This window comes from Dasypus novemcinctus, chromosome 3 (genome assembly GCF_030445035.2).
Source record: "Dasypus novemcinctus isolate mDasNov1 chromosome 3, mDasNov1.1.hap2, whole genome shotgun sequence".
In the NCBI taxonomy this organism is placed as follows: domain Eukaryota; kingdom Metazoa; phylum Chordata; class Mammalia; order Cingulata; family Dasypodidae; genus Dasypus; species Dasypus novemcinctus.
This window is the reverse complement of record NC_080675.1, coordinates 131,197,451-131,215,158: the sequence shown is the minus strand read 5'-3', so window position 1 is coordinate 131,215,158 and position 17,708 is coordinate 131,197,451. Positions and strand designations below refer to the sequence as shown.

The following is a 17,708-nucleotide window of genomic DNA, read 5'->3' as shown; positions in this document are numbered from 1 at the left end:
TTTTAAAAACTGAGGTATAAAAAACCTTAGGGGTACACTACACAATAATTTTTTTATATTTGTATAAACCTGTGAACCCGGTAACCAAATCAAGGTATAGAATATTTATCTGTTCCCCAGAAGGGTCCCTGGTAGAGCACACTCCTTCGAAGATTTTTACTCATCAGGAAAAAAAGGTGTTCTGAATACAAAGCTCAATAAAAGAAACAGCAAATTAAGGCATACAGTAGAGAAGTCATTCAAAAGCACTGTTTGTCCTTGAGCAAAAGGCAAAAATAGGTGAGAATACAATCATTCCAAGGTCCACAGGATGGAAGAATAGAGTATGGATTAGATTGGACTTATTGATATTCTATTCATGAACTATTGTGATTAGTAATCGAAGAAAATGTGGCATTGGTGTGGAGAAAGTGGCCATGGTGGCTGCTGGGGTAGGGAGTGGGAGGAAGAGATGTGATGTGGGGGTGTTTTGGGGACCTGGAGTTGTCCTGGGTTGTGCTGCGGGGACAGTTACTGGACACTGTATGTCCTCCCATGACCCACTGGGTGGACTGTGGTAGAGTGTGGGCTATGGTGTGGACCATTGACCATGAGGTGCAGCAGCGCTCAGAGATATGTTCACCAAGTGCAATGAATGTCCCAGGATGATGGAGGAGATTGTTGTTATGGAGGGAGGAGTGGGTGAAGGGGGTGGGGGGTATATGGGGACCTCATATTTTTTTAATGTAACATTAAAAAAATAAATAAGGACAAAAAAAAAAAAAGTAGGTGAGAACAGGATACAAACACTGGCTCAGATCTCCCTGGAACAGAGAGGTGCTGTTCCTGTGGTGTGTGATTGAGATTTGGCAAGATTTCTGTTCTCAAAGACTTATCCCTGAAGGGGAAAGGGCAGTATATTGGAATATCCAGTCTTAGCTAAGAAAAGAAAGCATTTCTGAAGCCTCAATGGAGAAGATTCATAAACAAAGCAATAAATTTCCCGTCCCTATAGAAAAAGCCAACATGATAGGAAACTTTCTTGTTCTATAAATGCTGGCAGGAGAGCCTAGCCTTCCCACCTCCCTAGCCGCCCTTCCCCCACCCCACCCCCACCCCCCCATCCTTACACCTCTCTGGAAGGCTCCAAGGGGAAACTGGTGGCAAAAACCTGGGAGTTTTCAGAATACCAAGGGAAAAAGGAGGAGAAGCACGAAAGAAAGCAGATTCCAGGGCACAGAGGTTTAGGCAAGAATAATCAGCGCCACACACAATTGAGGCCTTACCATGTGCCAGGTACTATGCTCAACACATTGTGTGGATTTTTCTCATTGACTCCTCACAAGATCCCTAAGAATTAGAACTATTACTTTCAGCATTTACAGAAAAGGAAACTGAGATTGGAAAAGTCAAGTGACTGCCTACAACTAGAAAGAGAAACAAGATTCAAACCTGTGCCTGCGTGAGTCTAAACCCTGTGTTCTTACCTGGGACTCGCACTCTCTCTAGAAGGCTTCCCTGCCCAAACCGCCTCCCCCATGCTGCCTGCTCACCTGGTTTCCTCACAGTGCAGGAAAATCTGTCGCCTAGAGAAGGCATCTGAGTTAACCAGCATCTTCTGCTGTTATAAGAGAACCGCAATGTGGGACAAAATTCACCCAAGTTCTAGAAAGTGCCCTTGCTGCTCAGTCTTCACCATCACCTCTAAGCAATGCTGACTGTCTCTAAACAGGACAACTATCTGCTCCTCTATTAGACACGGGATTCTGTTTTCCCAGAAGGTACAGGTTGAGATTGTAACTGACTAGTCAGTTTGCTGAAGTCCCTCCGAAATAAAAATATTAGCTAACTAGAAGCCCTCAGTGAGCCCCCAGGCTCCAAAGCACTGAACTGAATGCAGTTCCTACTCTGGCTGCATCGAGCCTTGTTAGGGGTTTATGTTGCAGACACCAAGAAGTAAGGACGCTGCTTCTGAGCATTTCCTAGAAGCTCAGCTTTTAACCTTGCTCCAGCTGTCATTCCCCTCCCTTCCATCATGGTGGAGATCCTCAACGTCACCGTCTCGGCCGCTCACCGCTGTTCTGCCGCTAGGAAGCCGTTTTCCAGAAAGCAACCACAGCTTTTGTCCTAACCAAAACCCCTCTCTTAGAAGTCAGCTGTCACCTGCTAAAGGGCGTTCCCCATCCTTTCTCCTCCTTCCTTCCCTTGTTTTCCTCTCTCTCCTTCCCATCCTTTCTTCCCTTTTTTGCCACTTACTGCCCATTTTCTTTCTCTTCACTGGCTTCCTATCTCAGCAGAGCTCCTGCCTTCCAGAGGTTTCCTCCCATCCCGCCCATCAGGCTCCCTACCTCACGACGAAGAAATGTAGCCTCTAAACCTGTGGTCTATCTGGGCAAAGTCCACCCCTGAGAGGCATGGCATGCCCCAGACACTAGAGGTTTGAGGTGCTCATGTAACATCTAAATAGGGCTTGATTACCTAATAGGTAAGCTTAGTTCATGCCTGGCTTGCTGAAGTGAAGAATTTTATACGTAATACTTTTTAAAAACATCGAAACAGTTACCATGGGAAAATGAGAATTTTTTTGGACCTCCTTATATTTTATTTTATAGTTTTGTACAGTTTCTTTCTTTTTAATCTCGAGTTTGAGGGATGAGCAGCATCAGTGTTGAGGCTTCTCAAGACCTCAGGAAGGCCTGTGGCAATGCCAGGGCCTGAGCACGGGAAGCACAGCCAGGCTGCGTCTGTTACCTTTTCCATGCGCTCTATCAGTCTGTCCAGCTCCCCAATCCTCTGGTCTTTCTCCGCTAGGCTGATCTCGGCCGCATGCATCTTTTTATTGGCTTCTTCAATCGCTTTCAGAAAACTATTGGTTTCTTCCTGCAAAAGAAACACACTCTCCTCAGCACCGACATGGGGTACCAAGGCGACCGACTAAGTTCCAATAGCCATGGTCTTGTAAAGTCACCATTTCTCTTTAAACAATGACCTTGAGTTCAGATCCTGAACTTGATTTCTAAGATCTGGTTCTTCCCTGTGACTAAATACCCAATGTGTGGCTTGTTTAGGGACCTGGGCATTTTTTCTCCTTTTTCCCCTTGACTCATTCTATTTAAAAAGTGTAAAAAGAGCCTGCCAATGCTACTTATCCCTTCACTAGGCGCTCAGAGTGCCACCATATTTGCCACCAGTGCAAAAGGAATTAGGGCCAGATCTGGAAATGAATGCAGAGTTCCCAGATCTTTCTCCGGTACTGCAGTAAAGCAACTTGCCCTCAAGCATGGGGGTGGAACTTCCTCACAAAGGCCCCCTCAGAACCTGAAGTGGAGCTTGAGAGCCTTGAGGTTAGGAACGAAGTCAAACCTGGATACTGAGCCTGCTGAAGGGCTCAAGAGGCTGGGTCCTCGTGCTTACGGGGCCAGAATGTTCTCCCGTCCTGCCCCTCAGTCTTGATGCCCAGGGCTCCCAGCCCTCATTCCCTTTTTGATCTGTTTGTTGTTTATGAGTACGTTGTTTAATTTCCTCTTATTTGTGAATTTTTCATTTCTACCTCTGAACTGATTTCCAGCTTCATTCCATTAAGATCAGAAAGGATAAATTCTATCATTTCAGTGTTTTTTACTTTATTGAAACTTAAGGTAAAGTCTGTCTTGGAGAGTGATCCATGTGCACTTGGGAAGAATGTGTATTCTGTGGTTGGGTGAAGTGTTCTATAGATGTCTAGTTCGTTTAGAGTATCATTCAGATCTCACATTTCCTTATTTATATTCTGTCTAGATATTCTATCCATTATTGAAAGTGTTTGTCGGAGTCACCTACTATTGACGTGGAACTGTCGATTTCTTTGTTCAAATCTGTCAGGGTTTGCTTTATATACTTTGGGGCTCTGCTATTGGGGTCATATATATTTATAATGTTACATCTTGTTGAATTGACCTCTTTATCAGTAATACAATGACCAGTTTTGTCCCTTGTAACAGTTTTTGACTTGTAGTCTGTTTTGTCTGACATTGGTGTTGCTACCCTGGCTCTCTTTCAGTTACTATTTACATGATACATTTTTCCCCATCCTTTTGCTTTCAACCTACTTATGTCTTTGAATTTAAGGTGAGTCTCTTGTAGACAGCACATTTGTGACAATTTGATGATTTTTGTAACTCCCACAGAAGATCATGTTCTTAAACTAATCCATTCCTGTGGGTGTGGGACCTTTTGATTGTATTAGATTCAGTTAAAGGAACTTTTGATTAGATGACTTTTAATTAGATTGCTTTAGGGCCTTTGATTGGAATACTTCAGTGAGATCAGACCCAGAGTGAGTCTTTGCCTACTCACTGGAATGTTATATAAACTGAGAACTGGAAGCAGAAACACACAGAGAAAGACAGCTGCCACTTTGATCCTACCATGTATGAGAGGACTCCAGGAACACCTGCAGTTGCAGAAAAAGAAGTCCTGAGAGGCTGAGAGAGGTCTCAGAGTCGGAAGGCTGTGTGTGCTCTAAATTAGCAGAGCACAGAGGCAGGGAAAGATGCCCCAGAGGGGCTAGGCCCACAGAGCAGCTCAAAGCTGAAGAGACCAGCCCTGCCATGTGCTTGATCACCCATAGCTGAGCTCAGGGAGAAAGTGGCCTGGAGAAGGAATCAGACACCCATATGAGAGCCACCATTTTGCCTTGCCATGTCGCAGGAGTCCAGACTCCATCAGCATCTCTGATGATGCCTTGGTTTACACAGCCTCAGAACTGTAAGCTTTACCTTATTAAATTCCTATTTAAAAAAAAAGAAATCATTCAGCACATTTAGTAAGCTTCTAAGGACACAAGGTAAGGCAGACTTGGAATCCCTGCTTTCAAGGATTGCACAATCCAGAAACCCTGACGTGTGACACACACCTCGATGCTAACAGGTATGATAAAGTTCCAGAGCAAAGAGCAGAGTTAGAGGGGGGATCCCAAGTCCAGACACTTGTAGCTATATGATTGGGAATGGCTCATGCATGGAAGGGAAGGAAGTCCTGTGGGCTTTAATGCATCCTGAGGTAGGATCAAGGCAGGGAAGGAAGATAGTCCAGGTCCAGAGGACTGGAATGTGGAAGGGCATAGCTGCAGGAAATCCCAGGACCTTCCTGAGAGCAGGCGAGTGGCCCAATCGGCTAGGGAAAGGGGTGTGTTCACAGACAGACGGGTCTATTCCTAAAAGGGAGCAGGATGAACAAAGGGAGGGAGGGAGAGTGGGACAGAGGGGCATGAACAAACAAATGAATAAAACCCCTTGACCCTCACTCATGTCAGAGCCCACGAATGCACCTCCCTCTTAATTAAACCTCTCCAACAATAATGAACCAAAAAGTCATGGTTATTTTATCAGCAGCTATGACACACACACCAGAAGAGCCTCTCTCTCCGCGCTGTGCTTCTGCTGCTCTTCTTGCAGCTTCTCTTGGTACTGGCCATACAGCTTCTTGGTCATCTCCCTCATCACCTCAGCATTTGCTTCTTGGGATGATTCCACCTACAAAAAGAGTCAACTCAGAACAAGCTTTTGCAGGTTTCAGGGAATCAGCAGATTTCACTGTGTGGGTATCGTGTGTGGACTCAGAGGTAGTAGAACATAAATACAGACTCCAACAGGGCCAGGATTTGGCAGGAGAGACAAGCAGGAACCCGGGGGGAGAGGAATGGAGGAAGAAGCAAGAGGGGTGAGTCAATGCAAAAGAAAATAAAAAGGGGCACTTCACATTAGTTTATTTGGCATTAATAGGACCAAGATGCTCCACAAGTGAATTTTTCAAAAAAGCGGCAACTTAACCTTACATATCAACACACAACCCCCAGAAAAAAATTTTGGCCACTTTTAAATTAAACTCTCTCTAAAACATATTTCATGCTCCACAGTTTTCTTAACACCCCTTTTTAATGATTTGTTTCTGTCTAATGTTCTTCTGATCCTAAAATATTATTAGCTTTTATATATAAATTTTAAGAGCCTATTTTCCCCGGGTTTCTGGGGTATGTGTACACACCCTAATTATTTAATTCTTGAGTATTTATTTTGTCATGAGCTAAACATAAGATAACTAAATTATTAAAATTGGGTCAGAGTTGAATAAACCATAAAACTTAAAATAAAGGAAAGGTTACCTTTGGGGGAAAGAAGAAAAGACTAAGAGAAGGAGGGAGATCTTATAGATGTAGATACTATATTTCTGAATATAATTTGTTTTATAGATTTGACTTTAAAACTAAATACAGCAGCATAGTATTCCCTCGTATGCATGTATCACATTTTATTTATCCATTCATCAATTGATGGACACTTGGGTTGCAAGAAGAAATGCAACTGGGACACAATTGATAACATGGATGTAGCTTGAAGACATTATGCTAGGTGAAATAGGCCAGAAGCAAAAGGACAAATATTGCAAGGTCTCACTAGTATGAATTATTATGAAGAATAAATGCATAGAGTTAAAACCTAGAGTGTAGGTTATAAGGAGAAAGGAGGAGGACTGAGAAGGGGTACTGATGCTTAATGTATGTAGAAGTTTTAATTAAATTGACTGTAAATGTATGAAAAAGGATAGAGTTGATGATAACACATTATAGTGAGTAGAACAAACGCAGCTGGTCATAAATGGAATTGTGGCTGCAAAGGATAGTCTAGGGATGTAAACATCATTGAAAGAACAAATGTACATCACTTTTGCAGGGTGGTGAAAATGTAAAGAAGCATTGGAAAAATACAATTAATGTAACCTATGAACTATAGTTAGCAACAATACTGTTAAAAAGGGTATATGGAAAAAATACACCAAATGTATGCTACAGACCATGGTTAGTGGTAATAATCTGATACTACCTCATAATTTGTAACAAATGTTCCACAACAATGTAGTTTGTTGGTGGAGAGGTGTTGTATGGGAATTCCACACATGTACACAATTGTTTTGTAAGTTCACAGCTTCTCTAATAAAAATATACTTTTTAAAAACTGTTAATAAGTTAGCTGTTATAAAAAATTAAACTTCAAAAATTTATCTAAATTTAAAAAATATAAACACCTAAAAGTGTTTCTAGTTTGTATCACAACCCCATACAGAGAAGTACTATTCCAAATGACCTTAATATACAGTAATTTAAGCCAACAAAAAGACAAACCCAATTTTAAAATGGGCAAAAAGACTTTAGACATTCTCCAAAGAAGATACACGAATGGCCAACAAGCACATGAAAGGATGTCCAGTGTCATTAGCCACTGGAGAACTGCAAGTCAAAACCACAATAAAATACCACTTCAGATTTTTTTTTTTTAATGGAAAATAGTAAGTGTTGGCAAGGGTGTGGGGAAATAGGAACCCTCAGGCTTTGTTGGTGGGAATGTAAAACAGTGCAGCCTCTGTAGAAAACAGTTTGCTGGTTCCTCAGAATAGATTTACCATATGACCTGGCAATCCCACTTCTAGGTATATATTCAAAAAAATTGAAGACAGGGACCCAAACAGACATTTGCTCGCTTGTATTCATCGTGATACTCTTCGCAACCCAAGTTATGAATCATAAATAAAATGTATATAGATATAACGGAATATTATTCAGCCATAAAAAGGAATGAAGTTCTGACACATGCGACAAGACAGATGACCCTTGAAGACTTCATGCTGAGTGAAATAAGCCAGACACAGAAGGACACATATTGTATGATCTCGTTTATATGAAATTATTAGAATATGTAAATTCAGAGTCAGAAACTAAAATAAAGGTTCCTGGGGTGGAGGTGGGGAATAGGGAATTAATGTTTAATTGGAACAAAGTTTCTGTTTGAGGTGATGGAAAAGTTTTGATAATAGATGGTGTTGATGGTAGCAGAGCATTGTGACTGTAATTAAAACCACTGAACTGTATACCTGAACACATTTAAAATGGGAAATTTTAGGTTGTATATATGTTACCACAGTAAAAAATTCTTTAAAAAGCACAGTAATTTAACTACATATTCTTAGTGGGATGTAGTCTAAGGACAAAAAAAACTGTGAAAAAGTATCATAAAATATGTTCAGTAATTATATTATTGTTGGTAGTATTTACACTTATTTTGAGACAGCTGAGTGTGTATTTTAGGATAAAGCAAATGAGTAATTACATTGCTGTCACTGAGACTGGAATTTAGGGCATGTGAAGAGAAACATATGTAAAATCAATGAGGTTAAGAAAAACCCTACTGTCTTATATTTAAATGGAAGTATGGGTATATACTCATGATATATCTTACCTTTGAAAAAGAAAAAAGTATTTCTTAGCATCATTCACTGAAAAGGTCTAGAATCAATGACCAACTTAGTAGCAAGTACCCATACTGTGTTCTTTAAATAACAGTCCCCATTAAAAGGAACCAGGACTCCTTGGAGAAATGGCTGATTTCAGGCCTGGACAGGAAAGGAGGGAGATGAGCCTACAATACCTCATCATACCTGAAAGCAAGGAAGCCATAAAGACTACAACAGTCCTGTCAAAGGACTCAGAAGTCAACCTGAAGAGGTTCTAAATAGTCACACATGGGGCAACTTAGCTTCATTAAATTAATAACTAGTTGTTGCTTTTTTTAAATGACAGTGAAAGTATAGTTTCTGTAGAGAAATGTTAATGGATGTTGTCTCCCCACCAGTACTTATGGGTATTAGTTCAACTGCTTTGCTAGTTGCAAAGCTGTATTATCAGAATAGAAGTATATTTGTAAACTGTACGGGAACCAACAATTAGGAATAAAACCATTTTCTTAAAAAAAATAAGAGTAAAAGTACAATTAGATTGAAATACACCAAATATGTTTAAATTCACTAGTTCATGATACTGAAAGAAGAGATGCACACAAAAAACTCACTGGTCATCTTTAGAGAATGTTAGGGAATCAATTCATTTCAAAACGGAAAAGAAAAAGAAAAAACTCAAATTTATCCAGATTTTTCTATCTAAACTACTCCTTTCAAAATAACCAAAGATTTGGAGAGGGAAACATTTCAGTGAATAAATAAGGCAAGAGGAATAGAATATCGCCATTTTGGAACTCCTAATAAAACAATGGATCTAGCGATGACTGTGAGTTGGTAAATGTTGAAGCTGGGTAATAGATACATGGTGATTCATTATATTATTCTTTCTACTTCTGTAAATGTTGGGGATTTTCTCTAACAGAAAGTTACTTTTTAAGAAAAAGAAAAGAATCGGGACACAGGAAACATCTATGAATACAGCATACGATCATTGGAAATGTTCTCCCTAGAAAAAGATGATACCACAGTTGGTCTAAAATCCACTGCCCCACTGTTCAGAGGATAGGCCTGGAGCCCTGGTTCCTGCCTCGATCCTGGAGAGGATGAAAGTCAAGAGCAGTCCAGGCAGGGACAGTCAAAGGTCTTAAAGGGGTCTTTGTCTAGAAGCAACCTAAATGTTCACCAATAACCGAATATATAAATTACAGTACATCAATGCAATTGAAGATATACAACTGATAAAGAGAACAAGGTAGATCTAGATGTACTGATATGAAATTATCAGTGAAAAAAAGTAAGGTATAAAAGTCTGTTTAGTATCCTAATGTTTGCATGTAAAAAATGATATATTGATTATGCATATATTGTGATAATCTATGAGATGTTAACAAATTGGTAGCAATGGTTGCTTTTAGGAAAGAAAACAAGAAGTTAAAGGTAGGAGAGAGACTTTCTTTTCCCTAGATTACCTTTCATATTGTTTGGCTTTTTCCCCCCATGCGCCTGTATTACTATGAAAAAAAATTAATGTCAAAAAAGGAGGGAGGCCTTTAAAGAGAAGTTTCCCATATGAAGTGTCCCACTAGCTGCACTGGCCAAGCCGGTCTCCAGTTAAGACTTCAATTCATCTCAAATAAGAGCTCTGGAATAATTCTTTTCATACTTTGTGCTTTCTCAATTGTTGAGCTTGGAAATATTCCAACCTAGTTTGGGAAACAGAAAGCTAGGGGCCTCCAGTGGCTTGAGCAGGCCCAGCTTTGGAGACAAGAATAGTGAGAAGATATGACCTAGGAATAGGTAGGCAGGGCTTAGGTTGGTGGTGACAGGTGTTTCCTGAGGTCCAGGTCATTTCCTCACCATGTGGACTCCATGACATTGACTTTAGGCTGCTGAAGGTTTGCTTTTGTCCCTTCTCTCTGGGTTATTGCTTGTTCCAGAACCTCTGATAAGTGAGGCATTATTATTTAACTTTAATGGGTTATATGATGTTCACATCAAGGATTTGACCAAATCTCTCTTGATACCTTCTAATTCTTCCTTTTCATCACTGGGCAAGATTTGACACTAAGAAGCCACAAAATGGAAAGTCCTGAATAGGGACCAGCATTGGCTGAGAGAGACGCAGTGCACCCCACTCCATTTCCACTGCAGACACATGCTGCTAGAAAGGGCTTTGTCCCTGGAGTGCCGTTTACTCGGCATCCAGGTCATGAGATACTCTAAAGTCCCTGCAACTTTTTATATTTTACGTTTTGGAAGGAAAGTAAAAAAGGAAGATCAGGGAAATCACTCTAATTCTGCTGCTCAGGATGAAAATAAGCATTAGTCCTTAATACAGGCCACTTTCAGTGAGGGTTAGGCTCTGTGAAAGGCAGCCTGCCTGCCAAACAGCCCAATGATATCTCCAAACTCCTGGCAACATACTGCTTCTGAAGCTAAAAAGACACAAGACTGACACGTATAGCAGACATTCAATAAGTACTTGTGGAATGAATAAACAGATAAAGATCCTAAGCTGAAGAAAAGACTTGAAATAGCGATTTCAGACTTTTTTTTTTTAACAAAACCCCTTTTTATTAAAGCAACTCTTACTCAGAATCACAAAATATGAAATCCCAAGAGGATGATCTGCCCTGCTCAAAGTGAAAGCAGAGGGGCCAATCCCATGTACGAGTCTCTGACCGAGTGGACTGTCACACTGCCCAGCCCAGTTAGAGGCTATGCAGCGCCCGGCAGCGGCCCCCCCTCCCCACCTCACCTGTTCCTGAGGCAGCCCGTAGGTAGGAGGACCTTATGGCCAAGGTTGTTTCCCCAACTAAATTACTAACAGCACTACCTTTTGCTCCTGAACATCTTTCCAGTTTGAGCAAATAAATTATGTGTATATACTACCCAAAAGACATCCTCCTCTAGGATACCCTAAGGCTGTGCTGAACACAGTTTGAAAACCACCGTCTTACATGAAAAAGAATTCATTCAGGACACAATTTGCGAAATGCCTTCTATGAGCAATTCATGGGGCTGCTCCTGCCACTGGGTAGGAAATCTACACGTTTCAAATTTGGGAGAAGCACTCACTCCTCCAGGGCAGTAGAAGCCCAGAGAAGGAACAGAACAGCATGGTGGGCAAGAAGGTCATTCCCAAAGGCTTCAGCCACCCAGCACCCAAGTACCAGGCAGAAAGGCCTTAGGACCTCAGAGAAGATGCAAGCAGCTAAGGGAGAGATCTCCAAAGCTTCTGCGGTCTCAGACCTGTGAGTGACTCAACTGTCTCCTCAACAATACCAGAGCACAGCCATGATTGACTCAGCAGTCCCCGCAGCCACTGAAAAGGTGTCCAGTGAAGTATTCATGGGGCACCCACATCTGAGAGCCAACAGTGGGCACAGTGAACAGTGGACCTCCTACTGCCTTCGAGCTAAGCACTGTGGAGCTGGCCAAAAAAAGGGTGAGAAAGGAAGCGGACGTGGCTCAACTGATAGAGCGCCCACCTACCATATGGAGGGTCCAGGGTTCGATCCTCAGGGCCTCCTGATCTGTGTGGAGAGCTGGCCTATGCGCAGTGCTGCTACACAGAAGGAGTGCTGTGCCATGGCATAGGGGTGCCCCACATGCAATGTGTGCGCCCTGCAAGGACAGCCACCCTATGTGATAAAAGCTCAGCCCTCCCAGGAGTGGCGCTGCACACACAAAGAGCTGAGGCAGCAAGATGACTCAACAAAAAAGAGACACAGTTTCCCAGGGCCACATGATAATGCAAGCAGATGCAGAAGAACACACAGCAAATGGACACAGAGAAGAGATGGGGTGGGGGGGAGGGAGGAGAGAGAAATAAAATAAATCTTAAAAAAAAAAAAAAAAGGGTGAGAAAAATCCCAGGAAAAAGAAAAAGGGAGAATGAGAGGGGAAAAAAGAGAAGGAAAGAAGAGGAAGTTAATGGGAAATCATATACTTTACCTTCATTTTCAGCAGCTGGTTTTCAGCTTGCGCAACCTCTAACTGCCTCTGCTTCTCCCTCAGCTTGCCCATGGATGCTTCATATGTCTGCTGCAGATTTCTGATTTGATCTTTAATGTTGCTGTTTTCCAAAGTAACATCCACAAGCGTTTTCTTTGGGGATTAAAAACAAAAAACAAAAAAATCTCAGACAGTGGTGTGAGAAGATAGAGCCAAAGTCATGGACTGGGACATTCCTGTTGTCACTTGTCACTGGGGCAGAAGTCAACCACAGCAGCTGCCAGTGTGGGAACCTGTATTTAAGGAAGGGAGGGCCTCCCAGTGTTTGAAAGGCCTGCCACCTTGTAGTTAGGCAGGCCAGAGGGCCTCTTCCACAACTCTCCCAGGGCTGCCGTCAACTGCTCTTGACACTATTAGGATGGATGGAAATGGATGAAAATTGAATCTTCCTAAGGAAAAATGTTCATAATGTCAATATGTAATTTCACATGTGAAAAAAAATGAATTTGACAATAGTTAAGTATATACAATCTCATTTTGGAAAAAAACAAGCATTTTTTCAAATATGTGTTTGTGTATAGTGAAAAAAAGAGTAGGAGGAAATACATCAAAATCCAAATCGTTTTTGATATGTTACAGAATTATGAATGATTTTTATTTTCCTGTGGTTTTCTATATTTTCCAAATTCCCAAAATGAAATTGGAAAAAATATGTAAGTTTTGTAGAATGTAGACAGACCTCTTTTTTCTTAAAGAGGCTATCATTTCTGTACATCTAAACTGCGTGGTAGGACAGGGAGAACATGGTGAGGTTATTCCAGTGCCTGCAAATGCTTTACCTTTCTCCCTTGGGCAGAGAAGGTGGTGAGAAAGGAGCACCAGGAAGTAGAGTTTGGTGACTCAACAAGTGTCTGATAAAAGCCTGTTGGTCACTGCTCCAGACAACCATAGAGGCAAGAATGTTTAAATTAATATTGTTGCTCTTTACTGCTTTGATTTCTACTTTACTAAGAAATGGCTTCCATAAACCCCAAAATTCCCACCTTGGACACTAAGTTACGGGTATCTAATACCACCTCCCCAAGTCATCTGCAACTTCAAATTAGAAGGCTTGAAAGCCCTGATGCTGGGCACAATCTCTTAATACCTTCGTCCTCGTTGTAGACGATCAGTCTCTAAAGCTTCCACAACTTCTTAGTCTCCACTTTGAACACTAAGCCTCTCATTCCTAAACTTACTTGAATCAGGAAAAAGGATGGTGGTAATAGATATTCAAGGACATACTGCTGCCATTTGGAAGAGTGGAACCACAGACCATTTGAAGTACAAAGGGCTTTAGAAACCCCAGCCCAACCACCCCACTCCTAACCCCAAAGGCTTTATAGACATTACTCTTCTTCTCATGAACCTACAGTCTGAACCAAGAGAGCAGGGTTTTTCTACTCCCAGCTCTGCCACTGCCACTGCCACTAGCTAGATGCCTGTTCAAGTCATTTCTCTCTGTAAGCCTGATTCTTTACCCCTAAAACAATGGGTTTGGAATTGGTGATCTCAACAGTTCTTTCCAGTTCTAACATTCTAAGAAATCAAAGCGATGGTCTGGTCTCGTCAGCAATGATGAACATGGGCTAGAATTGGCAATAAAAGAGGTAGGGATGTGGCTGAAATACGAGCCAACTACCTTTTGATTCAGTTGAGTTTTCCAGCTATCAGATGACATCTTTTTTTAAAGAATGGCTGAATCTTTTAGTTCTAAGGTTCCTTTGGCTGCATGGACTAAGAAACTGGATGATAACTAGGAGGTGGTCAAGGTATCTGGGTTAAGGTTGATCCCTGGGGTAAATGTCTTGAGTGTCAGCAGATGGCAAATCAGAAGTATAATGTGGGAAGGAAAGCCACAGATTTAGTACAGATACCCTCTCCTAACTCGGGTGGGAAAAAGTGTTTTCCAGTTGGCTGGAATGAAAAGATGTCCAAGAGTGAAGGAAAGGAAGCTGTGGAGGGCCTCTTTGATGGCAGGAGGAAGGAAAAACAAAGGCTACTAAGTGGACCAGAATCCAAGATGGGGCTTGGCCTGATGCCAGGGGGAAGTGGCACCCACTAAGGTGAGCCAGGAAAGGGGCAGGCCTCCAGAGAAACCCAAGCACAAGGCCCACCCAGACCCACTGCTGGACTGTGGCCTGGCTTTGTTTTTGTCACTTCAGCCACATCAGTGTTATTGGCGCATACCGAGTTCCAGGAGAAGTGGATAATCCCAGCAGGAATATTGTTTGCTTATCTAATAAATCATTTACATTAGACCAGAAAGGACTTGAAATCACTTGTGGAACTTTTAAACGGAGAGTAAACAGATAAAGGCCACATAACAAATTTAGAAGAGGGTCAGAAACTATTGTTTATGTATTTGGAAACGAAGGCCAAGGCAAGCTATTTCAGGTGAATATAATACTTTGATCTGAATGATTTCAAGTTAATTTGCTCAGCTGGAAGGGTAAGAGTGCTTTTGAGTGGTTAACTCCTAGCAAATCAAATTTATCAAGACAATAATTCCCTTGAAGTGGGCTGACAACATACTTTTCACAATTCTTTAGGAAATAGTCTTTCTGTTTTCCTATCTAGTACTACAAGACATTCTCTGGAATATACATGATTCTTGCCAATGCAAAATAATTTTTAAATTAAGAAAAAGTACTTTAAAAGTTTTAGGAGTTACTTACCATAATGAATACAGATTGTCTTTGGTTAAAACTGCCTTTGCTATGATTAGTGGAACCCCTGTAACACTGGGGCTATAGTGAGAAAGGGGCTGGTGTGCTGTGATCGGCACTGACACTTTACAACACTCAGGTATCTTGTAGGCCAACCAACATCTCTAGCACTAAACTCAAGATCTAGACCCTCATTGTAATGAAGTCAGAAGCAATTGCAATTCAAAGGTTTAGAGTCTCAGCTTGGAAACATTACCTTCAAATCCTTTCACTGTCTTCCTGACACAGTCTTTTGTATGGCTATGCTTAAGCCTTCTGAATAATGAGCTAAGGATATTCTGTGACTTACTTTTCTGCAAAGGAGCCAGGCCGCCCCCTGATGAAGCCTGGCTCCACTGTAGCAGAGGGGAAGGCTGTCTAACAAACAGTGAGAGGATCAGTACCTGCAGGCTAATGGAGTCCGATGCCAAAGCTGAGTTCATGGAATTAAAACTATCCAGGGCTGATGACTGTGTTTGGATGTGATTCTCTAGATAGTCCTGCTGAGCCTGTGAAACCTAGACAGAATGAAGAGAAAGTTACTCAAAAGCAATCCATACACACTCAGAAATCTTCCGTTAGGTTGGAACTTCTTTCTGATAGCAGCCATGTCCTCTCCAGCAATATTTCAAGTGGTGCTTTAAATTAAAGTTCTTCTCTACATGACCCAGAGTAAAAAGAAAATAACAGTTTCCTTTGGATAGCATGTTCACTGTCACCCACAGAGCCTCATTCAGGCCTCGTAACAACACTGTGTAGCAGTCAGCACATTCCTCTTTGTCAGGCAGGACATAGAATCAGAGAGATTACAAGTCGAACAGCTAAGAAGTGGCACAGCTGGAACTAGAACCCAGTTGGAAGGAAGCAAGTGCTATCTTGCTCTTTCGGCTTACCAGAGAAACGATATACTTTGAGCTCACCCAGTTCTCAAAAGTTATGTTGTTTTTATTGTTACTGTCCTCATTTGAATGTGTGTGTTTAACATATATGAGAACAGAAAAGTCAATGGTTTTGGTTTTCAACTGACTTAAAGATTGCTTGTACTCTGGTGTTCATCGTGATACTTCTCTGATCTGCCCTTGAACTCTTTTTATTGCCCTTCATGAATATTTGCTAAACTAAGAGGTATAACAAATGCTGGGGAAGTTGCTGATAAGAGGATAAACACTGGAGACATTCATAAGGAAATGGAACTGGAGGGGAATACCTTTGCCAAATCATTCTCTGAGTTTGAAGAGAGATTATCTAGTAAACGGCAGCTGTCATCATAACTGTCATTACCATTTTCATTATTAGCTGGTTTAGCTTCTATCTCCTTCCTCACAGAGGGAGAGGTAATTAGCAAACACTAGTATCATTAAGAAAATAAAACCAGCAAAGCAAACCTGAGATTTGGCAATACCACACGTGTGCACTACACTCGACACCTACCAGCTATGTTTGGTAACAGTCCACAGCAGGGAAGGCCAACAGTTAAGTCAACCAAGGAACACAACACTTTGCTGGACACCTCCACAAAAGGAGTATCGGAGTGGCCCAAGCTTACTCACAAGACCTGCAGCCACAAGAAAGTCAGGATGTTATACAAAAAAAGTGCTAAATTGTTAAACTGTGTGGTACTCAGGCTGTCATCCCACAGCCTGGAAGCGATGGGGAGTGCTTCAACAGAGGCAGGTCTTGAGCTCAACCTAGAGAAGGGCTGGCTGTAGACAGGCAGGGAAGCAGCGAAACGAGGGGTAAGGGTTCCAAGGCTAGGGATGAACCTCTCTGTGGCCCTTGGGAGCCACGGGAAGCAACCTGACACCATGGTGCCACCTGGGGACAGAGGGCTGAAACAGTGGGCCGGGGCCAGGAACTGGTGGTGTGTTCTTGTCCGGGCATGTCTGTATAGAAGCAGTACTTCAGCCATCTTAATTTGGCTGTAGGATGTGGTATAGCCTGGAGGAAGAAGAGACTAGGCAGAGAGACGAGATTTCTGTGGTGGTTCTGGCCTGAGGAAATGAGGGTGTACAAGAGAAGGCAACGGCAAGCAAGAGGTAGGGTCTTGTTTATGCATTACATGTACTGCAAATCTACTGCTTTGATTACAGTCACCGGTGCCTGTCAGTGGATGACACAGTGAATTTCCATAAGTATGCAAGAATTTCCCAAGTCTCTGCCTTCATGCCAGTGAGAATGAGATTAGGTGGATATATTTATGTTCCCTCACTCTTATAATCACTGTATCAGGTGTTACTTAAGCGGAAAATCTCACAGCCCGGCCACAAATTAAACTGTCAAGCACCTCTGTTGTAAGTGCTCCTCTTTCCTACAGATATTAACTCTTACAGAAGGTATGTGCATACATTCATAGCTTTTTAGTTTCGAGATTATGAAAAACAAATACTTAAAGACACCCCCCCCCCAATAGGCATTAGTTTAGTTATAGCAGAGGAAGGCTATAATTTTTAAAATTTGTGAGTAGGTAATACATTCACATGCTTCAAATATTTAAAAACTACAAAGCATGTGCAGTGAAAAAAAAATTTCCTTTTCTCTCCTGGTCCATCTGCTCAGTTACCACCCTGCCCACCTCACAACTAGGAACCACTACTTATTAATTTCTTGAACATCTATCCAGTAACTTTTTATGCACATACAAGACAATTCAGATGCATTCATTTTCCCTTGTTTTACACAAATGATATCAAACATTTTCCCACATCTGGCCTTTTTCACCATCTACTTTACATCTTCAAAAATCTTTCTTTCTGAAGA

The 17,708-nt window shown here is 41.7% G+C and overlaps 1 protein-coding gene across 2 annotated transcripts in view; it reads right to left on the bottom strand.

Annotated features, from left to right (window-relative positions):
* The window catches only part of MYZAP (myocardial zonula adherens protein), a 143,391-nt gene that overhangs the window by 86,682 nt on the left and 39,001 nt on the right, over positions 1-17,708 (bottom strand). For both annotated transcript variants that reach the window (XM_004452890.4, XM_058294263.2), the window contains exons 5-8: positions 15,356-15,469; positions 12,205-12,357; positions 5,367-5,492; positions 2,731-2,859 (exon numbers count right to left, since the gene is read on the bottom strand). In XM_004452890.4, the coding sequence (XP_004452947.1) occupies positions 2,731-2,859; positions 5,367-5,492; positions 12,205-12,357; positions 15,356-15,469 (522 nt within the window). The remainder of the gene's footprint in view (positions 1-2,730; positions 2,860-5,366; positions 5,493-12,204; positions 12,358-15,355; positions 15,470-17,708) is intronic.